This window comes from Gobio gobio, assembly GCF_949357685.1.
Source record: "Gobio gobio genome assembly, chromosome: 22".
Taxonomy (NCBI): domain Eukaryota; kingdom Metazoa; phylum Chordata; class Actinopteri; order Cypriniformes; family Gobionidae; genus Gobio; species Gobio gobio.
In genome coordinates this window covers 17,957,778-17,985,127 of record NC_137118.1, presented here as the reverse complement: position 1 = coordinate 17,985,127, position 27,350 = coordinate 17,957,778, and the positions used below count along the sequence as shown (strand labels likewise).

The following is a 27,350-nucleotide window of genomic DNA, read 5'->3' as shown; positions in this document are numbered from 1 at the left end:
GATTCAAGTCTCAAGTCTGACCATAGTTATCATACATAAATAATAGACATTTAAGGTTAACTTGGGTAATGTCACAGACACAGTGGACTTTGAGGACGGAATCTTTCAAAAATCAAATCATATTATTCAGAAGGAAAATCACTAGCTCTCAGTATATGAATTATAGTCTGGGCTCTTTTAAAGTTGAAATTGAGTTACATGCTTTCAGGCTCCACATCAACATCCGTCTGCTTTAAAAGCCTATAAAAATTAATAATTACATTAGTGTACTTCCTGACAAACCCATCAACAACACACGGTTCTTTCCAGCAGGAAATCAAGACTTCTAGTAGATCTTGAATCATGTTACACCACGTTAAGTGTTTTCCCACAAATAGAATAGAATCGGAAAAAAAGAATAGAAAAACCTCTCTCAGTGTTGTTATTGTTAACTAAAACTACTAAAATCATTTTTGGTAATTGAAATAAAGCTTAAAATAAAATATCTAATAATAGACCAGGGGTTTTCAAACTGGGGTCCGGGGACCCCCAGGGGTCCTCCAGATGATTCTAAGGGGTCCCCAGAAAAGTTCAGAGAATAAAAAGACAAAGCAAAAATGGATAAAGTCTACCGAACATTCTAACCGTTTCAGTTCTAAATGTTTCTCTCCTTTCTTGCCGTATACTTTCCAGAAATGTGTAAGTTTGCTTTGTATCTTTCTAGTGAGTTTTTCTCACTATAGTCCCCTTTATCTCGCTCACTGGGGTTGTAAGTTTTCTTAACGCATTACGTGAGCTGCTTGCATACTTTTATTGTGAAAGTTGCTCATACAAAAATCCTTTTTAACTGAAAATGTTCTTCTTCAGGTTTAACATCCAACATTAATATGCAATATTAAGTTTGGAAACAATATGTTATATTTATAATGTCACACTTACTATTTATCTAACAGTTAAATGCGCAGGCGGGGCATGTTGTAACACTGCTTTACATTGTGCCCCTATTAGAACTATGCTATTATATTCTATACTTTTATGAATTCTATTGAGAAACCACAAGAAAAAAGTGAATAAAGACTGAGAGTCAATGTTCAGAAATGATGAATTATTATGTTTTGAATTTGAACTATGCTGTATAGCGGTGTTTTGTGGTGTGTGTGTTGTCAAACTCAAAAATGTGTTTATTTTTATTAATTATTTTATATGAAAAAGTTAATAATTGTATTTTATTGACAAAATATTTTAGTTTGTCTTGTAGCCTATTTTTTTGTATCAGATAATATTTTAAGCTGTCATATGGTCATGTTACAATGTGCCTCTCACATGTTACAGTGTACCCCACCTATGGGGCATGTTGTCACTCTTCACTTCCATTCTTTCAGGGTAAATAAAGAAAAAAGTATACACTGTATTAATGAAACAAAACCACATAATTGTACTAGACATGTGGGGGAAAATAAATACTCTGAACCCCAAGTGCATTTACACAAACTGAGAAAGTCAAAAAGTGCTAGGTTGTGCCCCGCTCATTGTGAAGTATTAATCCTGATGTGATGGAATCCAACGTAAACTACAACAGTAGCTGTTGAAGTGGGCGGAGCTTCGGTTGCCGCTGAAATTAACGGCGCTCTGAAGCGCGCGGACTCCAGACACGCGTCGCTACACACGCACCTGACGACAACGGTCGCCGGTCGCGCTGTGATGTCACCCTAGGGCTGACTGACCGCAACACTCGCATCATACATGCTCACTCGCATCCCTCCACCATGCAGACCTGCTTCTACACTCCGCTGTCTTATTTTATGGTAGTATTATTACTGTACAATGAATGAAAAAGGCTTAAGAATTTGCATTAGAGTTATTTTATGACATTTCATCAGCAGGATAATGCAGCGAGCCCAGGCATCCAATCATCTAACGAAGATCTGTTGTTGGACTTTGCCACAGGTGAGATGTGGTGCAGACCTGAGAAAATGACAAAATAGCCTACTTAGTTAAGAAGTTGGATATGAATTTACATCTGGAAATATGTTGCTAACATTGTTTTTTAATTAGCCTACGTTTTATTATTGTTCTGTTATTAAGCTACAAATATTATAGTATTTTCAATTGTAAATTATAAAAAACTGAATAGTGTTATTTAAAAAAAAAAAATTAATAATCTAACTCTTATCCACAGGGCAATGTCAGTCACATGAAGTGTCAGAGAACACAGATCTCTCTCTGGAGCTGAACAGACAGGTGGGTGTGAGACAGTGCAGCTTTAACAATAACAATGCTGCATAGGCTACATCTTGCATACTATAAAGTTATTACTCATCTTTGCGTCTAATTAAATTAGCCAGAATTGCTCTTTTTTGGGCTTGTCCCCCAAACTTTACAATTTCCCCTCTAGAGTGTTAAAGGAGTAGTTCACTTTAAAATGAAAATCACCCCATGATTTACTCATCCTCAAACCATTCTAGGTGTATATGACTTTCTGCTTTCTGATGAACACAATCAGAGTTATATTAATAAATATCCTGCCGCTTCAAACTTTTATAATGGCAGTAATGGGGTCCATTGACTTTGAAGCAGTGGCGGTTCTAGGGGGGTGGCCAGGGGGGCCGGTGCCCCTGTGTCAACAAGCTTGGCCCCCCTTCTGGCCCCCGTAAATTTGGAATCATATCGCACCAAACAAAAAACTGGTTAAACTGGTTGCAATGTGCGGTTTTTGCTGTGGCGGTGAGTGATGAAAAGAGCACTTTATTGTGTCATAACCAATAACCAATGCAGAGAAGCAATGAGGAGGCTGCTCGCTGTGGGACGCAAGTAGTCTGTTTATGAATGATTCGTCACTCAGTCTGCATTCGCTCAAATAGTTGTAAAACACGGGCTATAATGGTTGCTACGCACTTGATTATAGATAAAATAAGCTCTCTTTATACACGTTGTGTTGTGTGTAACTTCACCCATACGCAGCAGTGATAGGCTACTGTAGATTAATTTTACTGACTTGACGACTTTGAATTCCATTCAGTCATTGGTTCATTTAGCCTACTTGTAGTTAATATATATTTTTTCAAAATTTCTAATTTCTAACTGAACACATATGTCTTTGATCATATTCCGAATTAGGAAGATGCAGCCAAAGATAAATTATGACCAACGCAATGAAAGAACCATTCATGTGCGAATATGACAGATAGGCATACCCGAGAAAAGATACAGAAAATAATGTAATTTCAGTCTTGTTCACATATAGCGAGAAATAATATTATTTTATCCAATTGTCCAGTGTTGCTTAGAGTATTAGATGTTTGTTTTTATGTCCATGCTAACTTTGCGAAGAGTCCGCTAACAGAGAGCAAGAAGGCTACAAAACATGTAAAATAAATGGTTTAGTTTTACTTTTATAAATTGAGCATGCATGATCATATTACAGATACATTACTTTTCAAATAAATAAATGAACTTAAAATGATTTTACTTCACGTGTAGAGACTGCAGAGTGATACAGTATATGGCCAAATAAAAAAGACTTCCAATAATCCGGCAATAAGTTAAAGGGTTAGTTCCCCCAAAAAGAAAATAAAAACACCTAATGTAACTCACCCTCGTGTTGTTCCAAAACCTGTATTAGTTAGAATGTTGTTAACCAAACCATTTCAGTGCTTCTTAGTTAGAATGTCTATAAAATTCAAGATATGCGGCAAAAATGCCCGTTTGAGTTTTAGTCTCAGAGCGTTTTTACACTGGGCACGTTTGTTGTGGTCCGCTTCAGAGCGCATTCTAAACCGCGAATACACCGCAGGCTCCCTCTCGCTCGTATCCAAGGTAAATCATCAACACTATCATCCCTTAGCCTACATGTGTTTTATTGAACTAAATACATCGTCATCTGATAAAATGCATGCGCAGGTTACTTTTCTTGCGCACCCGAGTCCTTAATCTTATAATATAAAATACAATATTATGTATCCTGTTTATATATATATATATATATATATATATATATATATATATATATATATATATATATATATATATATATATATATATATATATATATAATATATATATAATATAAATAAAAAAAACAAAAGTACATATTTTGAATAGGCTACCATAATGTTTAGTTATTTTATGTTTATTTCCATTTGTTTAGCTTGTTACGCATTTGTGTTGCCTCTATCCAATAAAATACATATACAATGGTTATTAGCAGTTGTGTATTTTGTTTTTGATTATTGCATAAAATAATATTATATTGGATCTAACTATAAATTACCCAGTTGTGAATAATATGACCCGTGGATCGTCCGTGGGCGGCCAGAAAACATGTAATATAAACCAGCGGCTCGGTAGCGGAGCACTGTCGGAAAAGTGGTGGCTGCTGCTGGTGGTCCGCTAGGAAAACAATGAGCAAAATGCCAGCGGGCCGCCAACTTTGCCTCCAGTGGTCCGCCACTGGCCCGCTGGTCGTATGTTAGCTGTTGCTTTCATATTCCCATGAATCGCAGCACAGCTCGAGCGCAATTTGCGCAACCAAGCTCAGAGCATCTCCTTCAGGCAGTCTCGAATTCAGTTCCCCTGAGCTCAGCTCACCTGGGTCATGACAACTTTCACATTACCAATTATTCGAACTAAACTGCCAGTGTGAAAACGCCCTCACATTTACATCATGATATAGACTAAGCATTAACATGAGTAACGAGTGCAATATCACACAAGTTTTTCTACCCAGAATAGCATGACTGCAAATGCGATAGCCTACTGCTCTTATACAACAGTTTAATAAAATAAATAAGTTAATAGTGTTCAACATAAGAAAGTCATATTTGGAACGACATGGGGGTGAGTAAATGGTGATAGAATTTTCATTTTTAGGTGAACTACCTAATTAACTACTGGTTAAGATAAATGTTAACTTGTGCCCCCTAAAAGCACAAGTGGCCCCTGCCTGGCCCCCCTAGTTACCGTGGTCTAGAACCGCCACTGCTTTGAAGCTAAAAAAAAACAGTGATGCGTCGCCCCAGTTATGCTTTTTCCGTAAGTTAAATATGGAAGGCGATTTGCCGGAAGCTAGATATTTTACTTTATCAAGTTTTAAATATGGATATATTTCTTACAAAACCACATCGATTCGCTTCAGAAGGCCTTTATTAACGGAGCCGTTGTGTAGCACGTTTATTATGGATGGATGTGCTTTTTTTGAGCTTCAAACTCAATGGACCCCGTCCGTCACTGTCATTATAAAGCTTGGTAGCATCAGGATATTTATTAAAGGTGTCATGAACTGGCTTTTTAAAAATTTGTATACTGTTGTCTGAGGTCAACTTATGACGTTCGCATGTTTTTTACATTTAAAAACATCATAATGAATAAGTAATAGGCTCTCTGAAAAACGCTCGGTTTTGATTGGCGTGCCGCACTGAAAACTTGGAAGTAAACGCCCACGGCTAGGATTGGATAAGATTTGCATATTTAATGAGCTTCAGCTCCACTCAGTGCATGTGGGGATTGTTTTGAAAGCGTCTTGGGAAACGCTCACAGGGCTCGCAAAATATCTTTATCAAACAAACACAATGATTCATCTCTCGTCCGCGATTGATTGGAATGTTATTTCTGTATTACTTGGCCCGCCCGATCGGTGAATATAACCGCGAACCGTACACACACACGTCTGAAAAACACAGCCCCGGGACGTTGGGCTTTGCGAGCACTGGCGTTACAAGTCCGAGTCTGATCACGAATGAACTAATAACACCTTCTCCAGCCTGTGACAGCATGCTAAGGTATGGAATCAATAGACATCAAACGATCTGTAACAATGCAATACTAACACATATAAAAAAAAACATGTCTTACTCACATAAGTGTGTTGCACCATTCCTGTCGGATCCAATATAGAAGGCGCAGCATTGTGTTTTAATCTCAATATGTCTGCAAATCCAGTCTCGACCTGTATCTTGTTTACAATCGATTCCGTGGTGAAATGAAGCGAACAAAAGCGCAATGTCTTACGCACGTGAGCTGGAACCAGCATGTTTATTGCTCGGTAGCGACACGTTTAGCTCCACGAGTCGGTGGGCAGGGCTTGAGGCGGTGCTTCTGCATTCTATGATGTCAGTGGTCGACATATTCTGAGATCTCTCGTTTTCTGAGCCTGGTGTCAATAAAAGCTTTTCTTTGACTAACTAGGACGTTTTCAGCTCAGAAACTTACAGGATATTCTTATATCACAATGAACTTTTATATATCAAAGGCTCAAAGGAAAGTTAATTTCTCAATTCATCACCCCTTTAATATAATTCTGATTGTGTTCATCAGATAGAAAAAAAAGTCATATACTCCTATAGGATGGCTTGAGGGTGAGTAAATAATTGGCTAATTTTCATTTTAAAGTGAACTAATCCTTTAAAATAGTGTTAAAGCGTTACAATTGGGGAGACTCTAATTTGCACTTTTTCATATTTACAATTAATTTAGAAGCCTACCAAGCATTATAGAGAACAATAGTTTTTTTGGCTTAAGGTTTTTATAGAGAAGTTTAAATGTCATTCATTTTAGGATTTTTAAGATTTAAGAATCTTTTTTTTTTTTTCATTTTTATTCAGAGTTAATTGACTGCTTGCTGACTTCTTTTGTTAATTTTTAATTTTATATATATATATATAATATATATATATATATAAAATAAAAAATGCCTCTAACTGAAGAATCTGCCTAAATATCACACTACAGGATGAGCTCATTTCCAAATCATCACAGTTGTAAAAGTATGTTGAATTTGTCAAAACCAACTAATTTCCAATGTTGCACTTTGAAGTAACATAATATAGTATTTTCTTTTTTACTACACAGCAATTGTTTGGAAAACAGAAATGATAAATCTAGAATAAATGTTCTTTAAAATTGTACTTTGTTTCACTTAATGTAACAAAACAGACATATTTTTTTCGGAGAAGCAAACTTTATAAATAGCTTTATTTGTGTAAAAACCCATGGGATTAAATAAGTTCAAAACGTTTTAGAGAACTGGCGAACAGCAGAGTCATGAGAAAATATTCACACACTGCAGCTGCGGATTTCCACGGTAAAAAATGTCCTATGTGACATAATAACTGAAGATCACTTCTCTATTTTGTGTGTTATATTGCTTAGTGACTCATAAATTATTAGCTTGTCATTGCAAGAGTCGTTCAGGCCACACTTTATAAGTGCATCCTTTTATTTTTAATTCAAATAACTGGGCAATCTATTCCGATTCTGTGGCATGTCGTCCAATACATTGTTTCCAATATGAAAATTCCAGCCTGTGACAATGATTCTTTGCTCGTTCAGGTATGCAAACGGAATGACTCTGAATGTGCTCATTGTGTGCGTGATGTTTTGAGAGCACATGTTTAGATGAATCACGTCATCTCTGATGTCTCCATACCAGTGCTCACTCACATACTTTACTAATAGTATTACTGAGTAATAATCATGTGTCTCTCTCCACAGCTTCATGCCACTCTCAGGAGAAAGCAAGAGGAAATATCCGCCCTGAAGGAGACGAATGCCCAGCTGAGAAATCTGGCTAAACAGACTGAGCATTACGCTACATTACTAGATGTAAAGCATTTTTTTTTTCTTTTTCAGAAAGTCAACATGCACAACCCTGGTCTCATTGTGAACATTTAATCTGTTCATGTTATTGTAAAGAAAAAACTGTTAGTGTTTGCTCCATTAGTATGTAACACCCACTTCCCACCATTTAATCATTTCCTAATTGATAAAAGGATGTTGATTCAGGAACATGTTATATTGGTGAAATCCTGTTAACCTCCACACTGTCCGTCACGTCCACAAATGACCGCTTGTCAATTCCACTTCCTGTTTACTAGGTCTTGACAAATTCGTTCCAGAGAGACTGTACGCCTGCGAGGTCAACAGAGGATGATTCTTCTGAACACTCCTGGATCTCTCTGCTGACACAGGAAGAGCCATCAGATCCATCTTCCACAGCTTTAACTAACTCCAGCACTACTGACACACAAAGCCCAACATCAGGGGTCAAGCGGGAGCTGTGGTCCAGCTGGAATGAGCTTCTCTTTGAAGACGCTGAGGACTCCAGCTTGAAATGTCCATCAGGTTCCAAGCAGTTAAGGCTTGATGATGAACTTGTACAGGTAGATTTGGAGAATCTGGAGGCCCAGCTGGACCAGGATGAACGGGCTCCTCAACAACTAATAGAAGATTTAGTGCTGACTCCGAATCAAAGCCTTGAGATGTCCTCTGAAGGGCAGATCGTACAGAGGAAGAACATATTTGGGGCTTTCCATGGACTTCAGGTGGTTACGGAAACCCCATCCATCAAATCTGAACTGAACATGAACAGTGATGATGGGAAATTTGTATGCTTCAAGACTGCAATAAGAGACCATAGTACAGTAAAGACAAAGGTTTTCTCACATGGAAAGGCATTTACCTCTCACACACCAAGTGGATCTTGTCGGTTCCTTTGGGTTCCTAATGAGCACTGAACAGATATATGGCCTTGTTTACACCTGGTGTTTTAATCCGTCGCTTTTGTCCACTTTCAACCACTTCTGTCCAAATTTCTTCAAGGGGAGGGTCTATGGGCGGGTAAATGTATGGGCTTTTTCAGATCTTTCTTAAAGGGATAGTTCACCCAAAAATGAAAATTAGCCCATAACTTACTCAAGTCATTCTAGGTGTATACGACATTCTTCTTTCAGACGTATAAAATCGGAGTTATATTACAAAAGTCCAAGCTAATCCAAGCTTTAGAATTTGATTAATAGTTGCTCTGTTTTTGAAGTCCACAAAAAGTGCATCTGTCCGTCAAATAACGTGCTCCATGCGGCTCCGGGGTGTTAATAAAGGCCTTCTGAAGCGAATCGACGCGTTTGTGTAAGAAAAATTTTCATATTTAAAACTTTATCAAGTAAACTTTCGGCCCACCGCCTTCCGTGGAAAAGTGTTGAATCTTGAAAGTGAAACTCAAGATGCGTACGTTAGTGATGCGCGGGTCGGCTTTTTTTCCAACCCGCGGGTCCTGCTTTTATGAAATTATTTGGCCCGCCCCAGCCCGCACCGCACCAGTGTATCAATTTTAAAACCCGCCCCGCCCCGCATCCGCGACCATTAATCATAAATCAGGTCATATTAATAACAAGATAATGATAAAGATTTTCAACCTTTAATTTTCACCAAAGTAGCGTTTGGATCTTGAAGGCTTAACCATTTTTTATTTCAGATTTGTATAGGCAGTTTAGGCTATAGCCTACGCTACATAACCACTAAACTTTTGTTTTATTTAGCACACAGAAATGTTCATAGCGTGTTTACATTCGCTGTGCAAACAAAGAATGGCGTCCACTGTACCAGGGTTTAATCTATTTCGGCTAGACTCCAGCACCTCGTCTTCCATCTTCACTTTTATCTCTCCGTTTTTGTTGTCGTGGCTGCCGGTGGTGGGAGCTGCTCGGCGCGCAGCTGTCATGACGTGCCGCGTGATGCCAAAGGCTTGGGGACATCATGCAAGTTACGTTGCTACGGCTTTCATATTGTAACCTTATCAAAAAAACCTAATAAAATATGAAAATAGATACTCCCAAATATTTTATATAGGCTATAGGGAATTGCAGGCAACATACATAGATTTTTTTATTTTGTTTTTAATGACCCGCCCCAACCCGCCCCGCAAATAAGTGAAGATTTCTTAACCCGCCCCAACCCGACCCGCAGGTTACCCGCGGGGCCCACGGGTTATGAGACGACCCGCGCATCACTAGCGTACGTGACGTCATGGTGAGCGTACCTGGTCGCGTTAAGTCTTTTGATCGGCAGGGGTACTTTCAACAATTTTTCCATAAATTGAACAGGGAAGGCGGTCGGCCGAGAGTTTACTTGTGTGAAAAATTTGTGTGTTGTAAATAAAATGTATTCTGAAGCAATATTCTCACCATTGTTCAATCCGCTTTGACATATTTAAATCTGCATTTGTGATATTTTTACCTTTTATAAAGGCCCCCCCCCCCAATCTTATTAAATATAGGCTATGCTTCAGCTTTCCTTTTATATTCTTAAATTTGATCAATAAATTAAATTAGAAGACGACACTATAGGGCTGTTACCAATTACATTAAATAATTTACACTGAAAAAATACAACTGCATTAAATAATGTTATGAGATTATTTTTTGAATATACAAATAAGAAAAGTTGGAAAGAATTTTTAAACATGAAACTAAAACGCCAGTAGGTGGCGGCAGGTGACCGTCTTCGTTGATGAGTCGATTCGTTCAAACGGCTGATTCATTCAAGAATGATGCAGGCCCTGTCCCAAATGGCACACTTCATGTGCACTTTCGGTCTTGTGGACTTACAATGGGCGCTGCGTGCGCGTGTCCGTTAAGTCCACGAGACCGCAGGGTGTCCCATTTGTCATTTTAGGTCTCAGAAGGGTGCTCGCGAGCGCCCCCTTTGAGGTCAATATGTGCCCTCGATGCACACTTCTGCCGGGCCCGCACTGGTGCGAGCTACGCAGCGGACTTCTCCCAGCAGTCAAAGCAGCATTACGTTGTGAAAGTGCGGACTCAGAGGAAGACCGTGAGGGTTTAGGGTGCCATTTGGGACAGGGCCAGAGTCGTTTACGAACAGGTCATTGAATTTTTGATTCAACCCATTCATTCAAAATGCTAAATCATTCACTAACACGCTGTTGTGGTGACGCGTTCTGCTGTGATCTTTGTTTGGAACTATCTTTGCTGCTGAAATAGAACAAAAACACAATATTGCATCTAAAATGTTAATAATTGTTTATGGAACTGTCATATGAGATCAGTGTCATTTTCAGTCGTGATGTTATTCAGGAAAACAGCACTCTTGGGAATGTTGCAACTGTATCATATGTTATAAATAAACTCCACATTTCTACATTTTTACTGCAGTGTGTTAACTGAGTTTCTCTGTGTGAGCGGTGCACATTTGTTTTGATTTCTCCTCGAGAGGCTGCACGAGCGTCAACAGCACAACATTATAGTTACCGTCAGTTCATTATACATTATTATCCACTATCGAGCTACTTACACTAATGAGTGCAGAATCATTCTTGCATTTTGGTGATACTCTAGTTATTTTTTGTTAAAGGTGAACTATGTAGGATTTTTGCAGTAAAACATCCAGAAACCACTAGGCCAGTGTTATATATTTTGTTCAGTTGAGTACTTAGAATATCCCAAATGTTTTCAACTATTTGTAAATCGTGAGAAAATTGCTATTTTAACCGAGGAACCGGGACGTGTGAGCTATGCGTGTGAGGGAGTCGCCTGTCGATTGCGTCATATCTGCGTCACCCTCGGTCTCCGGTTTTATTCAGTGAAACACTGTACTCTCACTGCAGTGTGAACAAGTGTCATAGCAGCCGCCGAGCGAACGTCATAACTTCCTTTTCAACACACTCAGATATATCTAATACGATAAACAGAGCTGCGTTACCTCACACTCAGCACTGGAGAAGAGGAAGTGCCGCCGGCAACCGTGTCATAATAAAAGTCCCGCCAGCGACTATGCCATAATAACAGTCCCGCTCTTCAATCGCTCCTGCGGCCTTGCTCAGCTCCACAACACTCACTCCTGTTCTGCTTCAGACTACAGTAATGTTAATAATCGCATCCATGAACATGATTTCTGCCCGAGTCCTATCCTGACTGTTTCCCACCGGCTGTGAGGTGAAGACCACATGTCCCGAGATTCTGCGCTCAAACGTGGCATCATCAAACTACGCCTTTGTTTTGAACAGGCGACCTCTAGTGGACGGAAAAGTTACATAGTGTAGCTTTTGTTAATGACGTTTTATCGGGCTACTTGTCCGGTCGGGCAAGTAAAATTCTCTTTCACTTGCCCCTTCAAAAAATCCACTTGTCCCGGACAAGCGTTAATCTCGAGCCCTGCACACTAGAAAAAATAATGGTTCTTTTAAGAACTCTTAACTTTATGAAAGTACCCAAAAATGGTTATTCTATTGCATCACTCTGCAAACCCCTTTTGGAATTATACATTTTTAAGTGACCATGAAATCAAAATTGAGAGTTCTCATTTTTTATGTAAAATTGCTGTATTTATTATAAATGATTTATCCATGCACATCATTATTTTTTAAATTAATGTGTCCTCGTAATCTTTAATCTTCCCTTCCCTCCTGCAGCAGCACCTCTCCTCTTCTCTGATGATGCGTTTACTGGTGTGAGGGCGGGGCAACCTGTCACTCACATGAGATCCACCAATAGCAAACCACAACCAGCCAATCAATTCCCCATGGACAAAATCAAGTCCCGCCCTACATTTTTTTCTTGTTTGATAAGCCCTCGGATATACATCACAATAGGGAAGTTAACACTTTCCTGATTTTAAGAGTGTATGCTGGTTATGTGTAGTATGCTTACATTTATAGACACGGTATATCCGTCATCTTAGAATTTAACTTGGATGTTCTTTGACCTGCGATGTATTAGCAAAAACAAATTAACCACAAGGACTTTCTTGGTATGTAGAGGTACAGCAGTCATTGTTCAACTTTTCAAGTCTAACGGCTCCTCAGCTTCTGTGGCCTTATGGGATAGCAATGTGTCAAATGGTTGCACGCTTTAGAATCTCGTTTGTTCACTTGGCAGCCATCTTGGAAATGTTTTTCTATTCATGACTTAAACGGACTCTCCTCAACCGAGGAATAAAGCTGACATACCACACTGTTTTTCAATGGACAACGAGATCAAATAAAATATACATTTATTGAGGAAATGTATCCAGTGGTGCAGGACTGTATTGACAGTGTCTAGAATTTTACATTAGAAATAAATTATACCTTTTGCAGCTTTTTAAAGCTGCTTTAAAGGTGAAGTGTACTACTAGCTGAACCAAACTTAAAAGTACATTTAAAAATAATGACAAAAAAAAATCCCCTCCTATTTTCCATTGGCTGGCCAAACTGGTAGTCCCGCCCCCAAATACACAACATTGGTTGGGCCCAGTCAGGCTGCTCAGACAGACTGCAATTCCATTTGGTGCCTCTAGAGGTGCCATGTTGTACACTCCACCTTTAAATTCCTTAATCTAAATTAGTCAACCTTTTTTTTACATTAATTAAAATACAAAGATTTATACAATATTGTTTTGATGATATTATCAATGTAGTGAGAACTTTAAGATGAGACTTTTTACCACTACACAATAGTGTCAAGGGTGGATTTAAGGTTAGCAAGTTAAGAATGCTTCACAGAATGAACACCCCTTCATGCCAGGACACAATATATTCTCACCACGGAGTGTAAGGAAGATAACCAATGTGCTTTTCAGCCCTTGATGAAAAAAGTCGCAAATGCCTCACTGTGTTCCTATTAAGCAGCAGAAGGGTTTGGAAAGGCTGGAAAAGAACATAACAATAACTAAAACACCATTTCCTCAAGGAAACATTCAAGGGATTTATAAACAACATTAGTAACTGTATAATACTTGCTCTAGCATTAATATTACTGTTTGTAAATTGTACGTCAAGGTTACATTCCTTCAAGAATTCTTACCGAATTATGCTCTTATTAGTATCGTATTAGGCTGTACCCTGGTTCCGCTACAGTCGAGTATAAAGGATCATCTGAAGGACGAAAGATACAACAAGAATTGGGAATTGAATAAACATGCAGAAGGGAACGTATAAACACATTGCTATATCCATATAATATTTTCATACTTCCTGCAGTTGGCGGTGGAGGTGCTGCTCCTCTCCTGAAATATAGCACACAACATAAGATATTATAAAAGTAAGAATTAACCTAAAAAATAAAAACGTGAGTAACTAATTGTTGAATGTTAGTTTGCAGGGATCCATCTGTAAGGAGTGAGGGTCACCTGAAAGCTGTTGGAAGTGAGCGAACGGGAGCCGATCTCTGATTATTGTAGAAGTTCTCATATGGAACAGGCACTGAGGAAAAATCAGTTTAATAAGCATTACAAGGATGGTTCAACCAAAAAAAAATGTCATCAAGGTCATATTTGAGTGGAACTCAAAACAAAAGCTTAGTATGAATGTTCACACTGCGGACCATCAAGCTCTGATAAGGACAAAAAAAGCACAATAAAAGTAATCCAATCAGAAGATATATGATAGCTTGATCATTATTCACTGGAAGAAAAAAAAATTACCCACGGGAACAACATAAAAGTAGCCCAGATCTGTGGGAAAACCGCAGACTTGGCAACACTGCCTACTAGCCACTTTGGTGGGTTGTATTTTATATATAATATATACATATTTCAATTATAGACTTTTAAAAAGGCATCTGAATAACAAACTAAGTGCAATGTACACTCTAAAAAATGCTGGGTTAAAAACAAGTAGGGTTGAAAATGGACTAACCCAGCAATTGCGTTGTTTTAATCCAGTGATTGGGTTGTTTTAAGCAAACATTTAACCCAACCGCTGGGTTAAAACTATCCATTCACTGGGTTAAAACAACCCAATAGCTGGGTTAGTCCATTTTCATCCCTACTTGGGTTGTTTTTAACCCAGAGTGTAGTGTTGTGAAAAATATAGATTTTTGTAATATTGAAATTGAAACACTCTGAAACACTTCCAATACTCATTTTCTGCCGAATAGACACACAACACCAGCTTTCTCACTCTTCGGAATGGGATTGTGCATAATTTTAATAATTCCCGCAGATTTTGGGCTCACACCCAAAGTGCTTGCACACAAAGCCGGTTCTCAGTACTAAATTGATACACACAAAATAAAGTCAAAATGTCGGTCTTAGCAAGTCACGTAAACACTCATGTTTTAAGTAATTATAAGAAATTACATGGCAATTATTCATTACGTTCTGAATCGAATTATAATCTTAAATCTTTGTGTGCCCTTTGTCAGAACTGAATTTGGAACTTCCTTCAAACATGCCACCACCTCAGAAGCTAAAAGAATAAGTGACTTGTAGTCATTTTAAAATTGTACTACATAACTTTGAGAGTAAATTAATGGTGTGTAATTGTATTTAAATGGTTGTATTTTGTATGTTTATATGTAACTTTGATGTATATGCAAAATCAGCTGCCTATCTTGACCAGGACACTCCTGCAAAAGGGATTTTAATCTCAGTGAGTTTTTTCTTCTTTCTCCTGGTTAAATAAAGGTAAGAAAGTGAACGTAAACAGTTGAGAAAGAAAATGCGTGTGTAACAGTATAATGGATCTGTGTTTCAGCTCTTAAAGTGCTATATATATCTATTACTGCCAAATTATGAGAATGAGATAATATTAAAAATGGCAGTTTTTCCTCATGATATCGATGTAAAATTGTGGCCAATGAAAATGCTGAGTGGCTAGTAACTTTGGAAAACCACTAGCCACAGTGGCTGGTAAGCAAAAAAGTTGATGTCAAGCCCTGGTTGTAACGTATGAAGTACAGTATGAAGAAAGTCACTTTCAAACCAAGCTGCTTTCTGTTGGTCAATGCGGCAAATTCTCTTGAAACCAATGGGAAATCTGTGTGGGAATATCTTTGGCCCCTTAAGCAAAAACTTTTTTTCTGTGTATTTCAATAAAAAATATAGCTGCAAGCAGTTATCAATTAGCAATTATCTGCGCCAAGAACAACAGAAGCAAACATGGAAGCTAACAGCAGACCAACTGCAAAAACACATAAAAGATATTTGGAGACAATTTTAAGCATAAATGTTGAAAACCCATATATACATTGAGTTGTATAGAGCCAATTTCATGCTTTGTTTAATTATAGCAGTCCCACCACTTTTTTTGTGTTTCCTCAGTGTGCCCCCATACATAACATAAGCGTGTCAAATTTGGTCAAAATATCTAATTTCGTTTAGAGTTAGACATTTGTATTTATGAGCATATAAAAAATGCCCCACACCCAACTTGATTGCAATTTTTTGCCACTTACTATCAACATTTTTGCATTTGCCCTAAAAGATATTAATCAACGTGCTATGATTCCGATTTTCCTACAGTGGTTTCGTCTCGATCAGACTAACGGTTTCAAAGATATTGGCAAAAGTTGTTTTTACGCTAAATCACCACGTTGCACAAACCATAAGGCGAAACCTAGCATGTTTGGTATCATTGGACTCGGCAAGGATTCAGGTGTCTAATGCTGCGTTCACACCAAACGTGAATAGAGCGTCAAAATCGCGTCTATCTAGTTGGACGCTTGAACATTTTTAATCCATTCGCGCGTCCAATTCGGAATGGATTCAAAATTCACAAATGTGGATTCAAAATTCCAGGCAATGCACTACATTATCTTCACTGCATGTGTATTTAAATATCCTTAAAAAATAAAGTTATGAAACTTCTCTTTGCCCTCAGTCAAAGCGATTTGGCAGACAACAAATTATAGATTCATGACACCAAAGATCGCCCGTTAGATCCACACAAGATGAACCACTACAGGCAGGGCCGGCTCTAGCTCTTTGGTTGCCCTAGGCGAGATTGAGTTTTGCCCCCCCCCCTCCTTAATTGTTAAGCCCACCGGCAACTATAGTTGCCAGTGTATAGTTGTCATTTTCCTTCTGTAAGTATTTTTCTAGATATTATCCATGTTTTATATCTTAATGACACACAAGCAGACAACCAAATAAAGGATTTCAAGAAAAAAAAAAAGTATTAATTTCCTTCCTGTCACATGAGACTGCCAACTTCCTACCCCTACTTCCAGGGAGCACAACGAAGGCAAACCCTCCCAAAGAAAGGATATTTTCATGTTACTAATAAGTATTTTTTGTTGACATATATCAACATAATCATGAAGGTCTCTAGAATCATCCAAACATAACAAATCTTACAACAGATCTATAGTTTTTTTTGTATACTTAGTCAAACATAATAAATTTGATTATGAATACAGATTGATCTGTTGAAAGCAGTTATTTTGATTTAGATGCTAAATGTTCTCCTCTTATTCATATTTGACATTGAAGGGGTGCATAGGCTACAACATATTTGCCCACCGGCAACTATAGTTGCCACAGATTCAAATACGATTTTCAAGAAAAAATACAAAAACCTGGGGAAAATAAATGCAGGACATGCCATTCAGAAAAAAATTGGGCACAAATGGGTTAAGTATTTATAAAAACTATACAAACAAAAATGCTCCTATACTAGTTACTCCAAGACTTAAAAAGCTAATTATGACTTAAATGATACACTCTAATAAATTGCACATACAAAAATGTTACAAAGAACGTTGGAGGATATTTAACAAATTATGACTCAAACTATGGATGAACAAACAAAAAGGCTTTTATAGTCACTCCAACACTTAATCAAGAAAATTAAGACTTGAAGGATCAACTGCAATAAATTGGTCATACACAAATGCTAGAAAGAATGTTCAAGGATATTTACCAAATATTAACTCCATAAACTGTGCAAAAACTCTCTTAAGCACCTGTAAAGACACTTAAGCAAATTATGACCCATAAACTGGATTAACTATGCCCTCTACAAACAAAAGTGCTATTATGGATACACTGTACTTACCACTACAAAATTAAAATATATAAGTTCTTGTAGCTCTATCCCTATCTTAAATAATAAAAGATGAACAGTTGTTTCTGGCATTTCTATTCACCTTCAAAATTGACGCAGCATTAAAATTTGGCTCGTCTGGATTTACTTATTGTCAGTGAAATGCGTAGTAATATGTAGATAACTAGCTAGCTAGTGATAGCTTAGTGACAGCAATAAAACGTCCAATGCCGTCCAATATTAGTTGATAATATCGATAATACGAAGTAAATTTATTTCGTTTGACACCTTTATGGCTGAGATGAGAAGACTTACCTCTATACTGGGCTTTCTTTTGATCATCTGCCTTTCACTTTTTCCGTCCCTGTGCACTCGAGGGTTTAGACCGCTGCATTTTTGAAGAACGCGCCAGTGATGAGCTCATGCCTGACCAACCGCCTGAACGCCTGTGCTCGACAATACTCACTATCAATTCAATCTAATAATCAGGTTAAGTAATTAAACGTGCGGCTGAGGGGGCGCCCAATGATGATCATGTTTAATAAACAGTATGTTTTATTTCGCTTGTTTTAATTCTATGCTTATTGGGAAGTAAGTTTAAGGGCGCCACAAGAGGGCGCCTGGCTGCGCCCCCAACACATTTGTCGCCCTAGGCAACCGCCTAGCTCGCCTATAGCAAACGCCGGCCCTGACTACAGGACATCAGAGCCAGCGGCAAACGTCAGAAGGACTGGCCGAGGAAAGGCTACTCTCGCTGGGGTTAATGAGCGCTGAGAGTCTGGTGATCGCCTGGATCTCACAACTCCAAAAACGCAAGATTTTTTTTTTAAATAGGCACTCTCTTTATAAATAAACCACAGATTTGAGCTTTAAACAACTACATTCTCACCTAAAACTACCTTTTGTGACACAATAGTAGTATTTTTAAATTATGCAGGGTTTCTCATCACGTCACTTTACCACGTGACAGCAGCAAGCAGGCTCCTGATTGGTTAACGTGGCGCGAATTGACGCCAAAGTTCCAATTTTTCTACTCGGGCGTCAGGCGCGAATTCGCTTCAAACAGTGAATGCACAAAAAGCACCATTCGCGCGTAACATGCAAAACGCTCAATTTGCGTCAAATTTGCGTCATTTGCGCGAACTGGACGTGCGAATGAGGCAGAATCGTGTCCATCGCGCCATGCGAAACGTGTCTATCGCGCCACAGGACCTCCAGACGCGTGTCAACGCGCCTTTCCATTGACTTAACATTGAAATCACTCGCTCCTGACGCTCTACTCGCGTTTGGTGTGAACGCAGCATAAAGAGATAAGTGACTCCCGTGAAAATGAGTCGACCACACCCAAAGTTATAAGCATTTGAATATTTAATTTTATCACTAGGTGGCACTGTCTTGAAACTTATCAAGCTCCTTCAGGGCATCGTGCTGATGACCCATACTGAGTTTTGTAATGATACGCTAATGCGTTCTTAAACTACAGCATTTTAGGACAAAATTCTAAATGGCCGATATGGGAAAATTAGGTATCATTTGATTTGGCATGATGCACTGAATCCGAAGTTTTTAGCAAAGCATTCAGAAGTTATAAGCAAAAAAGACACTTTTTCATATCTTTTGACCAGTAGGTGGCACTGTGCCGAAACACTACATGTAGCCTCAGGTCATGCTTGTGATGACATTTACCAAGTTTGGTCTGAAAACGCCAAAGTGTTACAGACATATATATACATAATAAGGCTAGATGTCTCGTCCGCGCGGCTGGCCAAGGGAGGTCGACGTCCGCACCTGGCGGCCATCTTGTCAGTCAGCTCGCTCACTCGTAACATTGTGTTTTAATGGTGAGTGTACTTTTTAAATAACCATAACTTGCTCAATTTTCTACCGATTTTAAAACTGTTTGGTTTGGTATAAACGTCGGAGATGTAGTTAAGACACTGCATACTTATGAATAATTATTCATAATTTGTTTAGGCATCCAGAAATATAGCCATGTTAATAACATTTGTAAGAAACCAAACCATTTGTAAATCCGTCAAGATTTCAGCGAGATAAGAGTATTTGTGTTCGTGCAGATCACTAATCTTACATCAGGTACCACAGAGCCCGCCAGAAAGCTTGCCTGTGACAAGACGGTGATGACGTTAGAGACTCCGCCGTAAGACATTTAGCCCTTTTTTATGTATATCTATGGTTACAGAGATATAGCCTGGTGTCCAATTTGGAATGTTCTTCATCGAATTTGTTAGTGAGTTATTCGAAAATGGTTGGGTTTATCAAAAAGCTTTTGATACATTTTTGCCAGCATGGTCTGTAGAGGATCTCATTCAATTTTCATGAAAAGTTTTAAAAAGTTGTTTTTTTTGGTGGGAAAAGTTATGATGGAAAATGACGTCAAAGGGAGCATTAGAATTGTATTGAAACAAGGAATCGGATGAGAATTTTGTTTCTATCCCTTATGGTTCAAAAGTTATTAGCATAAACATGAGTGAAACTTTGGACAAGTGAGTTTGATCTAGAGACACCAAATTTGTAGTTAATGTTGGGACTGTCTTTTATCTGTGTGCCAAATTTCATAACTTTCCCGCAAGTGGTTCTATGGGCTGCCATAGACTTCCAGAGTGTAAGAAGAAGAAGAAGAAATGGAAGAAGAATCGGTGCTTGGCCCCTAATGACTGGAAATGAACACAATGTGACTGATGTAAAAAATAATAATATTGCTGAGAGTACCTGGCGGTTTGTCTCCGGTTCTTCTGAGGTTGATAAAATGCTCAATGTCTTCTTGAATGTTACATTGCTCCAGTGACTTCCTCACTTCCTCATAGAGCTGCGTAACAGAAGTGGACATGGTAAGGCGAGTTCCATATGTGGGTCTTACCTGATGGTGCACAGCTCAGGTTACCTCATCGCTGGTGACACACTGCTGGGAGAGATGGTTGAGATGGGTCCACACTCCGTTCCTCAGCATGTTGATCCTCTCCAGTTCCTGTTTCTCAAAAAACTGCAGCAACATGCTCATGAGATGTCAAAGTAGAAAGATCATAATTTTATAAAACATCCTAATAAAATGTATTTCCTCATTCACATTAGAACACCAGCCAGTAAGTCACTAACTTGTTTCAATTCAGCATGTCTTTGCATGTTTCAATTCAGGCTTTTTGTGTAATTCAATAGTTTAGAGTTTTTGTTTGATCTTTAATGGTTTTACAGTGAAACCTGAAATGCCATTTACAACCCATTTTCAAGATCAGGCTTCACATGACCTAGCATGATCAGGTTTGATTTGTCATCGATTAGTTGTGAAAAGCAATCATCAGTGTTGGGGTGCGATGCAGGCTGGGGCGTAGCGCTCACCTCACATGCTTTGACATGCTCGTTTAGCCACTCCTCTCTCATCTTTCCCAGCACGGACACATTTTGACTATATATCCTGTCTGTTATGAAGTCAAACAAAAGGCATAATTAGAAATGAAATAGAAGAGTTGTGTTGTTTGTAGGGCTGGGCAATACAGCTAAATAAGATCATATCGCAATATTTTTAGGCCTTTTGGCGATATTCGAGTCATATCTTAAAATTTATGCATCAGATTCATTTTCAGCACAGTGATATTTAATCATTAGAATTTATCTACACTAAAATGACAATACATAGTAATTGACAGGTATGTTTACCTATATATATATATATATATATATATATATATATATATATATATATATATATATATATATAGGTAGTATATATATATATATAGGTAGCACTGTTATATATATTTCACCAAAAAAAATTTATCTTAAAGATTCTTGTTCCTTAATGGTTCTATTAGTAATTTGGATTATAAAATAATTGGGGAAAAATAAATGAAATTCAATATATACTGTAAATGCAATCAAATAATTGGCCTTAACAATATATTAAATAACAATACTAAAACATACACTAATAAGCCAAAACATTATGACCAGTCACAGGTGAAGCACATATAGTAGATCCTCTCCTAACAAGGCCACATATTAAGGGCTGGGTAGATTAGATGGTAAGCGAACAATCGGTTCTCGTAATCAACATATTGGATGCAGGAGAAATGGGCAGGAATAAAGATCTGAGTGACTTTGACAAGGGCCAAAAAATGGAAAGGCAACTGGGTCAGAGTATCTTGGCAAGGCTTGTAGGTTGATCCTGGTCAGCAGTGGTGAGAATTTACCAACAGTGGTCCAAGGAGGGACAAACCCCAAACTGGCGACAGTTATATATATATATTGCCCAGCCCTATTTAAAGAATATTATTATTAGCAAGTATATTATTAGTGCATCTTCTTACCGGCTTCCTCTGCTGTTTGCTTGGCTTGCTGTGTTTTGGCATACAGCTTAAAGAATGAGAGTGTGACATAAATTATACAACAGAATGTCTTTGTACGGTCGTTCACATCTTACCAGCACATATTACAGGTAAACTGCTCTTCTCTCTTTTTTAGCTGTTCTCTAAAAACAGTAGTTTCCTATTGCGTCTATTTTTACTCTCTGGCTAAACAGAAACTGATTGTTGACTTGACTCGCTACAAATGTTTTATAGCCTTTCAACAGCTCTAGATTCTTGTCCTAAGGGTATCACAAATACTTCCAACTTTACTGCCATGTTTGACGATGATTCACAGTACTGTACATGCCGAGGCAGTCATCTGTTCCCATGCGTGGCCTTGCTGGTTTGTTTTGCATGCTGAATTTCTGTAACTCATTTGCCTTCTCTTGAGATACGCTACTCTGTGGAATTTAGGCCTGAATTTATCTTTGCTCTTCTCTCCATTTAGATAAAAAAAAAAGTGTTCCAGGTAAATGCTTATAACGTCTTCTTACACACAAAACAGAATTAGATTTGAATTTTCAGAAGCATTTTGCAAACGGTACAGCACACATCTTGTTTTCTTTCGACCGCACACAAGTCTCTTAACTTATAATGTGAAGTATAAAAGCAGCTATAAAATGATAAAACAAATGCAAGAAAGGAAGACAAATGAGAATTTCTATTACAGACATTTTAAGCCAATTTCCCAGGAAGTGACGAGTTGATTCTCTTGAACACTTTACTATTCACTCTCATTATAAAGCTTGGAAGAGCCTATAACTCTGATTGTGTTTGGCTGAAAGAAGAAAGTCATTTACACCTAGAATTGATTGATGGTGAGTAAATGATGGGAGAATTTTCATTTTTGAGTGAACTAACCCAGTGGAATTTATGGTGAAAACTTAAATTACCCTAGCCTGGTCCTACCAGACTCTCGTACATTTCATTTGAGAGTCTGGCCACTCTCCATTGACCAGCATTTTTTTCCTTGAAGGCGGGTACTCTGTTGAAGTTTAAAAGTATTCTGGATCTGCCATAACCAATCGCTAACGCCCACTCCCATGAAGCACTAGGAATGATGTTATCTCCCTACACTCTCAAAATACTTAAATATTTGAATATATATGCATATTTGACAAATAAACTAAATTATACATTATATATATATATATAAAAAATCAAATGAGTAGTTTTATATTTCTCCATCGTTTTTAATTTGATTATGCTTCATGGGATTGTAGTTCTTTCCCTTACTAAAGCCGTTAAGTACACAGCTTTGTACCTTTGTCATTTTGTCTGTTTTTCAAAATACTTTTTTGTTTCAAATCAAAGATATTAATATTACAGATATTTTGCGCCAATTTCCTAGGATGTGACGAGGTTATTCTCTTTTTGAACACATGAGATGGAAATGCGGCTTTATTGGCAAATGTCTTATGCGATATTCCAATTTGCACACAAGTTAAATTCACATCTTTAGATGAAACAGCTAGTGTCAGCTAAGTTTGACCACACCGCTCTAGAATAATCTCAAATTGGCTGAAATGTATGTGTTAAATCCTTTAATGCAGGGGTAGTTCTAGCCAGGTTTAATCACCGTACTAAATGTACTGTTCTGGATACAATGTAGCAAACAAAGTCAAAGTCAAAAGTAAAGTCACCTTTTATCTAGAGAAAGTACCCTCTGTTTCTTTTTCCTGTTCTCTCGCTCACCCCCACACACTCGCACACATAGATCTTGTCTTTGCTGTGCTGTGAGTTTACCTACTAAAAATAAATGACTAGTGAGGTGGTAGCGTAGATTTTTAGTTTATTTTTAAACAAACAGCTTCTCTATTAGTAGAGACGCTGTTGAACACTTCTGAACACAAACTCAGGTACTTAATATCTCATAACATAGTAGCCGCTCAAGTCTTCTGAAATGACAAGCATGCTTGATTCTATATCTGCTCTTGATTTTATAAATACAATGCATAAGAAATGATTTTTACATACAAGAGGTATAAAAACCTGGAAAAGGTGTTGTTGTTGTAACAGAGTGCAACAGTCAAGTTCTGGAAGTAAAAAACTCCATTCATTCTCTCCATAGAGAAATAGATTTTTAAAGATAACTTATAAACCTTTAAAGACAACATTACTGTGAGCTATGAGGTTGTTAATCAATGGTATTTGAATCTGTTAAAGAATAGTTTTAAAATAGTTGTGTTTATAGGGTGTATAACACAATCGGATTTATATTCAAATATATCCTGGCTCTTCCAAGCTTTATAATGGGAGTGAATAGTAACTGAGATTTTGAAGGCCAAAAAAGCACATCTATCATCATAAAAGTATATACATACAGCTCGTAACTGAGATTGGCTACAATGATCAACGCACAGGACAGTTTGAAAGCACACAGAAGTGTTTGAAAGTGTTTTGAAAGCGGGAGCGAGAGCGATAGTCATATACACCTAGAATGGCTTGAGGGTGAGTAAATTATGGGACAATTTTCATTTTTGAATAAACTAACCCTTTAACAGTGGAATTCATGGTTAAAAACCTACATTGCCCATGATGCTGTACAGAAAATGACACCAATCAGAGAGTTGAAAAGCAAAACGTGCCAAAAGATCTCGTTAGCTCCGCCCACTCCCATGAAGCACTGCGAATTACGTAATTGAGTCGATCTCCCTACGCTCTCAAAATACTTAAATATTTGAATATATATGCAAATTTTACAATAAACCATATATATATACCATATATATATAACAAATGAGTAGTTTTATATTTCTCCATTTTTAATTTGATTATGCTTCATTGGGATTCCCTTACTAAAGCCATTAAGTACACGGTCTTGTACCTTTGTCATTTTGTCTGTTTTTCAAATACTTTTTTGTTTCAAATAAAAGTTTGTAATGTTGTGATTCACCTCGTAGCTGATTGGCTTGGTTCATGGCTTAAAACCACAGACTGTAAACAAATATGGACGTAGTGTCCATGACGTCACCCATAGGTTTCTGAAGAGCAGTTTTGAAGCCTCAAAGTCGGCCGTTGCCGTCTTGGCAACGTGTCACTCCCGGATAACAGAAAATGGGCAAAGAAGTGGGACGTGGGTGGAGCTGAGGTGACGTAATGAACAGACAGCAAACAAACAGAAATGTGTCACTCAAATGGCCACTTCCTCAATTATGCAGAACTCTAAGGCTTTATATAATGTAAACGAATGAGTTATAAAAAAAATCACCCCCCTCACAGTTGTCATAAAGGGCAAAAATAGCCTTATAGACCAAAACCACAATTTGTACCCGGCTGTAAACATGTTTTTTTCTGCTGTATAGTTGGGCATTTTAACATGGGGCTCAATGAGATTCTGCTCCCTTTTGGAGCCTCTAGTCTCTAGCGGCCAGTCAATGAATTTCAGTTTAAATCACTTCCATATTGGCTTCAAGAGAAACTGGGGGAGATTACCGCTTGCTTAAAACACTTTAACAAAGACTTTTTTTTAAATAACGATGGGAGAAATGAATAGAATTTTTTTTTTGCAACCAACAGAGATGAAAAAGTGGGCGGGCACTGTTGCACTCTATAACCTTTCTTGTCTACGGCTAGTCTATAACTATTTCTATTTAAGCATTCCAAACAGGTAGTTCTATCCATGGACTGACATTACATTACAAAATGGAGTCTGTATGTAAATCGGTTCAGGCTGAAGTACTCAAAGTTTAATAGTTAACAGTTAAGGGTTTGGATCAATCTTTAACCAGAGGAATATCAATAAAGTGATGCCTTGCTAACACTGTACAAAATGCATGAAGCCAGGAAAATAAAGAGGCTCCTAAATATGCACTACAGCAAAGAAAATGTAGATGAAAGCAAGATTCTTGCCGCGGGAAAAAAACACAGATGCTCTGTCACAGTTCTACTTGCATACCTTTTCTTGCTGCTTGGAGCTGCTAGTGGTGGCGTTTCTGTTCATGTTCTGCTCTGCTTCCTCTTTATCCCGACACTTTTGATCATAGGTCTTCTTTGCCTTAAAAATACCCACAGATATTTAAAAACTGAGTGACCAATGCATCTTATGTCTATAATCTATACTCTATATAAGATATAATATGGCAGTCAAAATTGTCTATGAATCTTTATTATACTGTATACAGAAGCATGCTGAACTGAATGCTTGTTTCTCATGATTTAGAGAATAAGGTAGAAAAATATAAAAACACAAACATAGACAATGATTAATCATGCCTACGCATTAATCTCATTTTAATATTTTAATCATATTTATTTGAATTGATGAGTTGAAGCAGATAGTGAAGAAAAAGCAACAAAGTCTATTACTTCCATTTGTGTAATTTCACTATTTTGATGACTTTACTGTTATTCTAAATGTGAATATGTGGAAAAAGCACAATTATCTTATGTAGATAGGTACACAAATAACTTTGTTTATTTCTACAAAAAAGGTTAGATGTGGTACTAAAACCTTTTACATTCTCAACTAAGAAATATGGATGCATCATGGGAAATATTGATGCAAAAAAATTGATTATTCACCAACCTGAATTCATCAAGTTCAAAACGGTCTAAATAAGCTACTTTCATTTTAATGAACAGTGCCATTCAGCACAGATCACTTCCCATTTTGTATGGCTAAAATCAGGTGCACTTATTCACTTCCCTCCTACCACTGCTTCAGAACATACACTTCCCATTAAGGACATAAGGGACCACATAAAAGTGGTGCTAAACCGCCTATTAGCAACAGCCCTGTCAGTATACAGACAGTCCATAGTTCCTGAGTATGCTCTGCTCTCTGATGTATGCAGCTTACCTCAGCTGTTTTCTTATATTGAGCAGCCTTCTGCTTATGAAGAGCGTCCATCTGCTGTTCTACCTGAAATAAAATAACAGCTTTTTAATTTAATTTCTTCAATTTAACATGAATATCATTATGCACTGTAGAAAATGAAGTGTAATTTTTTTGCTCTTGTTCAAATTCTTTTATAAGTAAGTAATTTGTAGGCTGGTTCACCAGAAAAGCGTAAACATTCTTTCACTCGGTCAAAACATTGTGCTGTTTGTTTAGAGCATTCCGACCAGACAGCATAGCAACGCAGGCTCAGCCAATCCTGTGAGTTTGGGGCGGGGCTATCTGTTTGCTTGATCAATGGCAGAGGGGAGGAGGTTTTTTTTTTCCTGCAAAAACTTCCTAATATATAGGCCTTATGTAGCCCCGCCCCTTTTCAGCACTGCTCGGCTTGTTGTGTTCTATCTTCTAGTTTGTTTTTCCACAGCATGAAGGTAAGATCTTACGGATTTATGAATGAACCGCTCATTTTAAAATGTTCCCGGGCTACTGACATTTGTTATGACATCCGCTTCAAACATTACAATGCTCATGATAACTTTCGTTGACTCTACAAGTGAATCCACGTCACTACCTAATTATTCTTTGACAGTGACGCCATAGAAATATACAGAGCTACCGCAAAAATGGAAGTTCAAAG

At 37.8% G+C, this 27,350-nt stretch overlaps 2 protein-coding genes across 5 annotated transcripts in view; one reads left to right on the top strand and one right to left on the bottom strand.

The window, feature by feature from the left end:
• Window positions 1-1,827: 1,827 nt before the first annotated feature.
• The window catches only part of pstpip2 (proline-serine-threonine phosphatase interacting protein 2), a 31,226-nt gene continuing 5,703 nt past the window's right edge, over window positions 1,828-27,350 (bottom strand). For 3 of the 4 annotated variants that reach the window (XM_079805289.1, XM_079805290.1, XM_079805291.1), the window contains exons 6-15: window positions 26,675-26,737; window positions 25,772-25,870; window positions 21,835-21,880; window positions 20,867-20,946; window positions 20,415-20,513; window positions 20,243-20,339; window positions 13,876-13,948; window positions 13,718-13,752; window positions 13,551-13,621; window positions 12,076-13,393 (exon numbers count right to left, since the gene is read on the bottom strand). In XM_079805289.1, the coding sequence (XP_079661415.1) occupies window positions 13,566-13,621; window positions 13,718-13,752; window positions 13,876-13,948; window positions 20,243-20,339; window positions 20,415-20,513; window positions 20,867-20,946; window positions 21,835-21,880; window positions 25,772-25,870; window positions 26,675-26,737 (648 nt within the window). In that variant the 3' untranslated portion in view covers window positions 12,076-13,393; window positions 13,551-13,565. Of the gene's footprint in view, window positions 1,945-12,075; window positions 13,394-13,550; window positions 13,622-13,717; window positions 13,753-13,875; window positions 13,949-20,242; window positions 20,340-20,414; window positions 20,514-20,866; window positions 20,947-21,834; window positions 21,881-25,771; window positions 25,871-26,674; window positions 26,738-27,350 lie in introns of those variants that run through there. The other variant, XR_013815622.1, reaches the window with a different exon arrangement.
• mcidas (multiciliate differentiation and DNA synthesis associated cell cycle protein) lies at window positions 1,845-8,489 on the top strand (the record flags this gene model as incomplete). The annotated part of the gene is made up of 4 exons (XM_079805254.1): window positions 1,845-1,926; window positions 2,159-2,220; window positions 7,468-7,578; window positions 7,851-8,489. The coding sequence occupies 4 exons, from the start codon at window positions 1,845-1,847 to the stop codon at window positions 8,487-8,489; spliced, it is 894 nt and encodes a 297-aa protein (XP_079661380.1).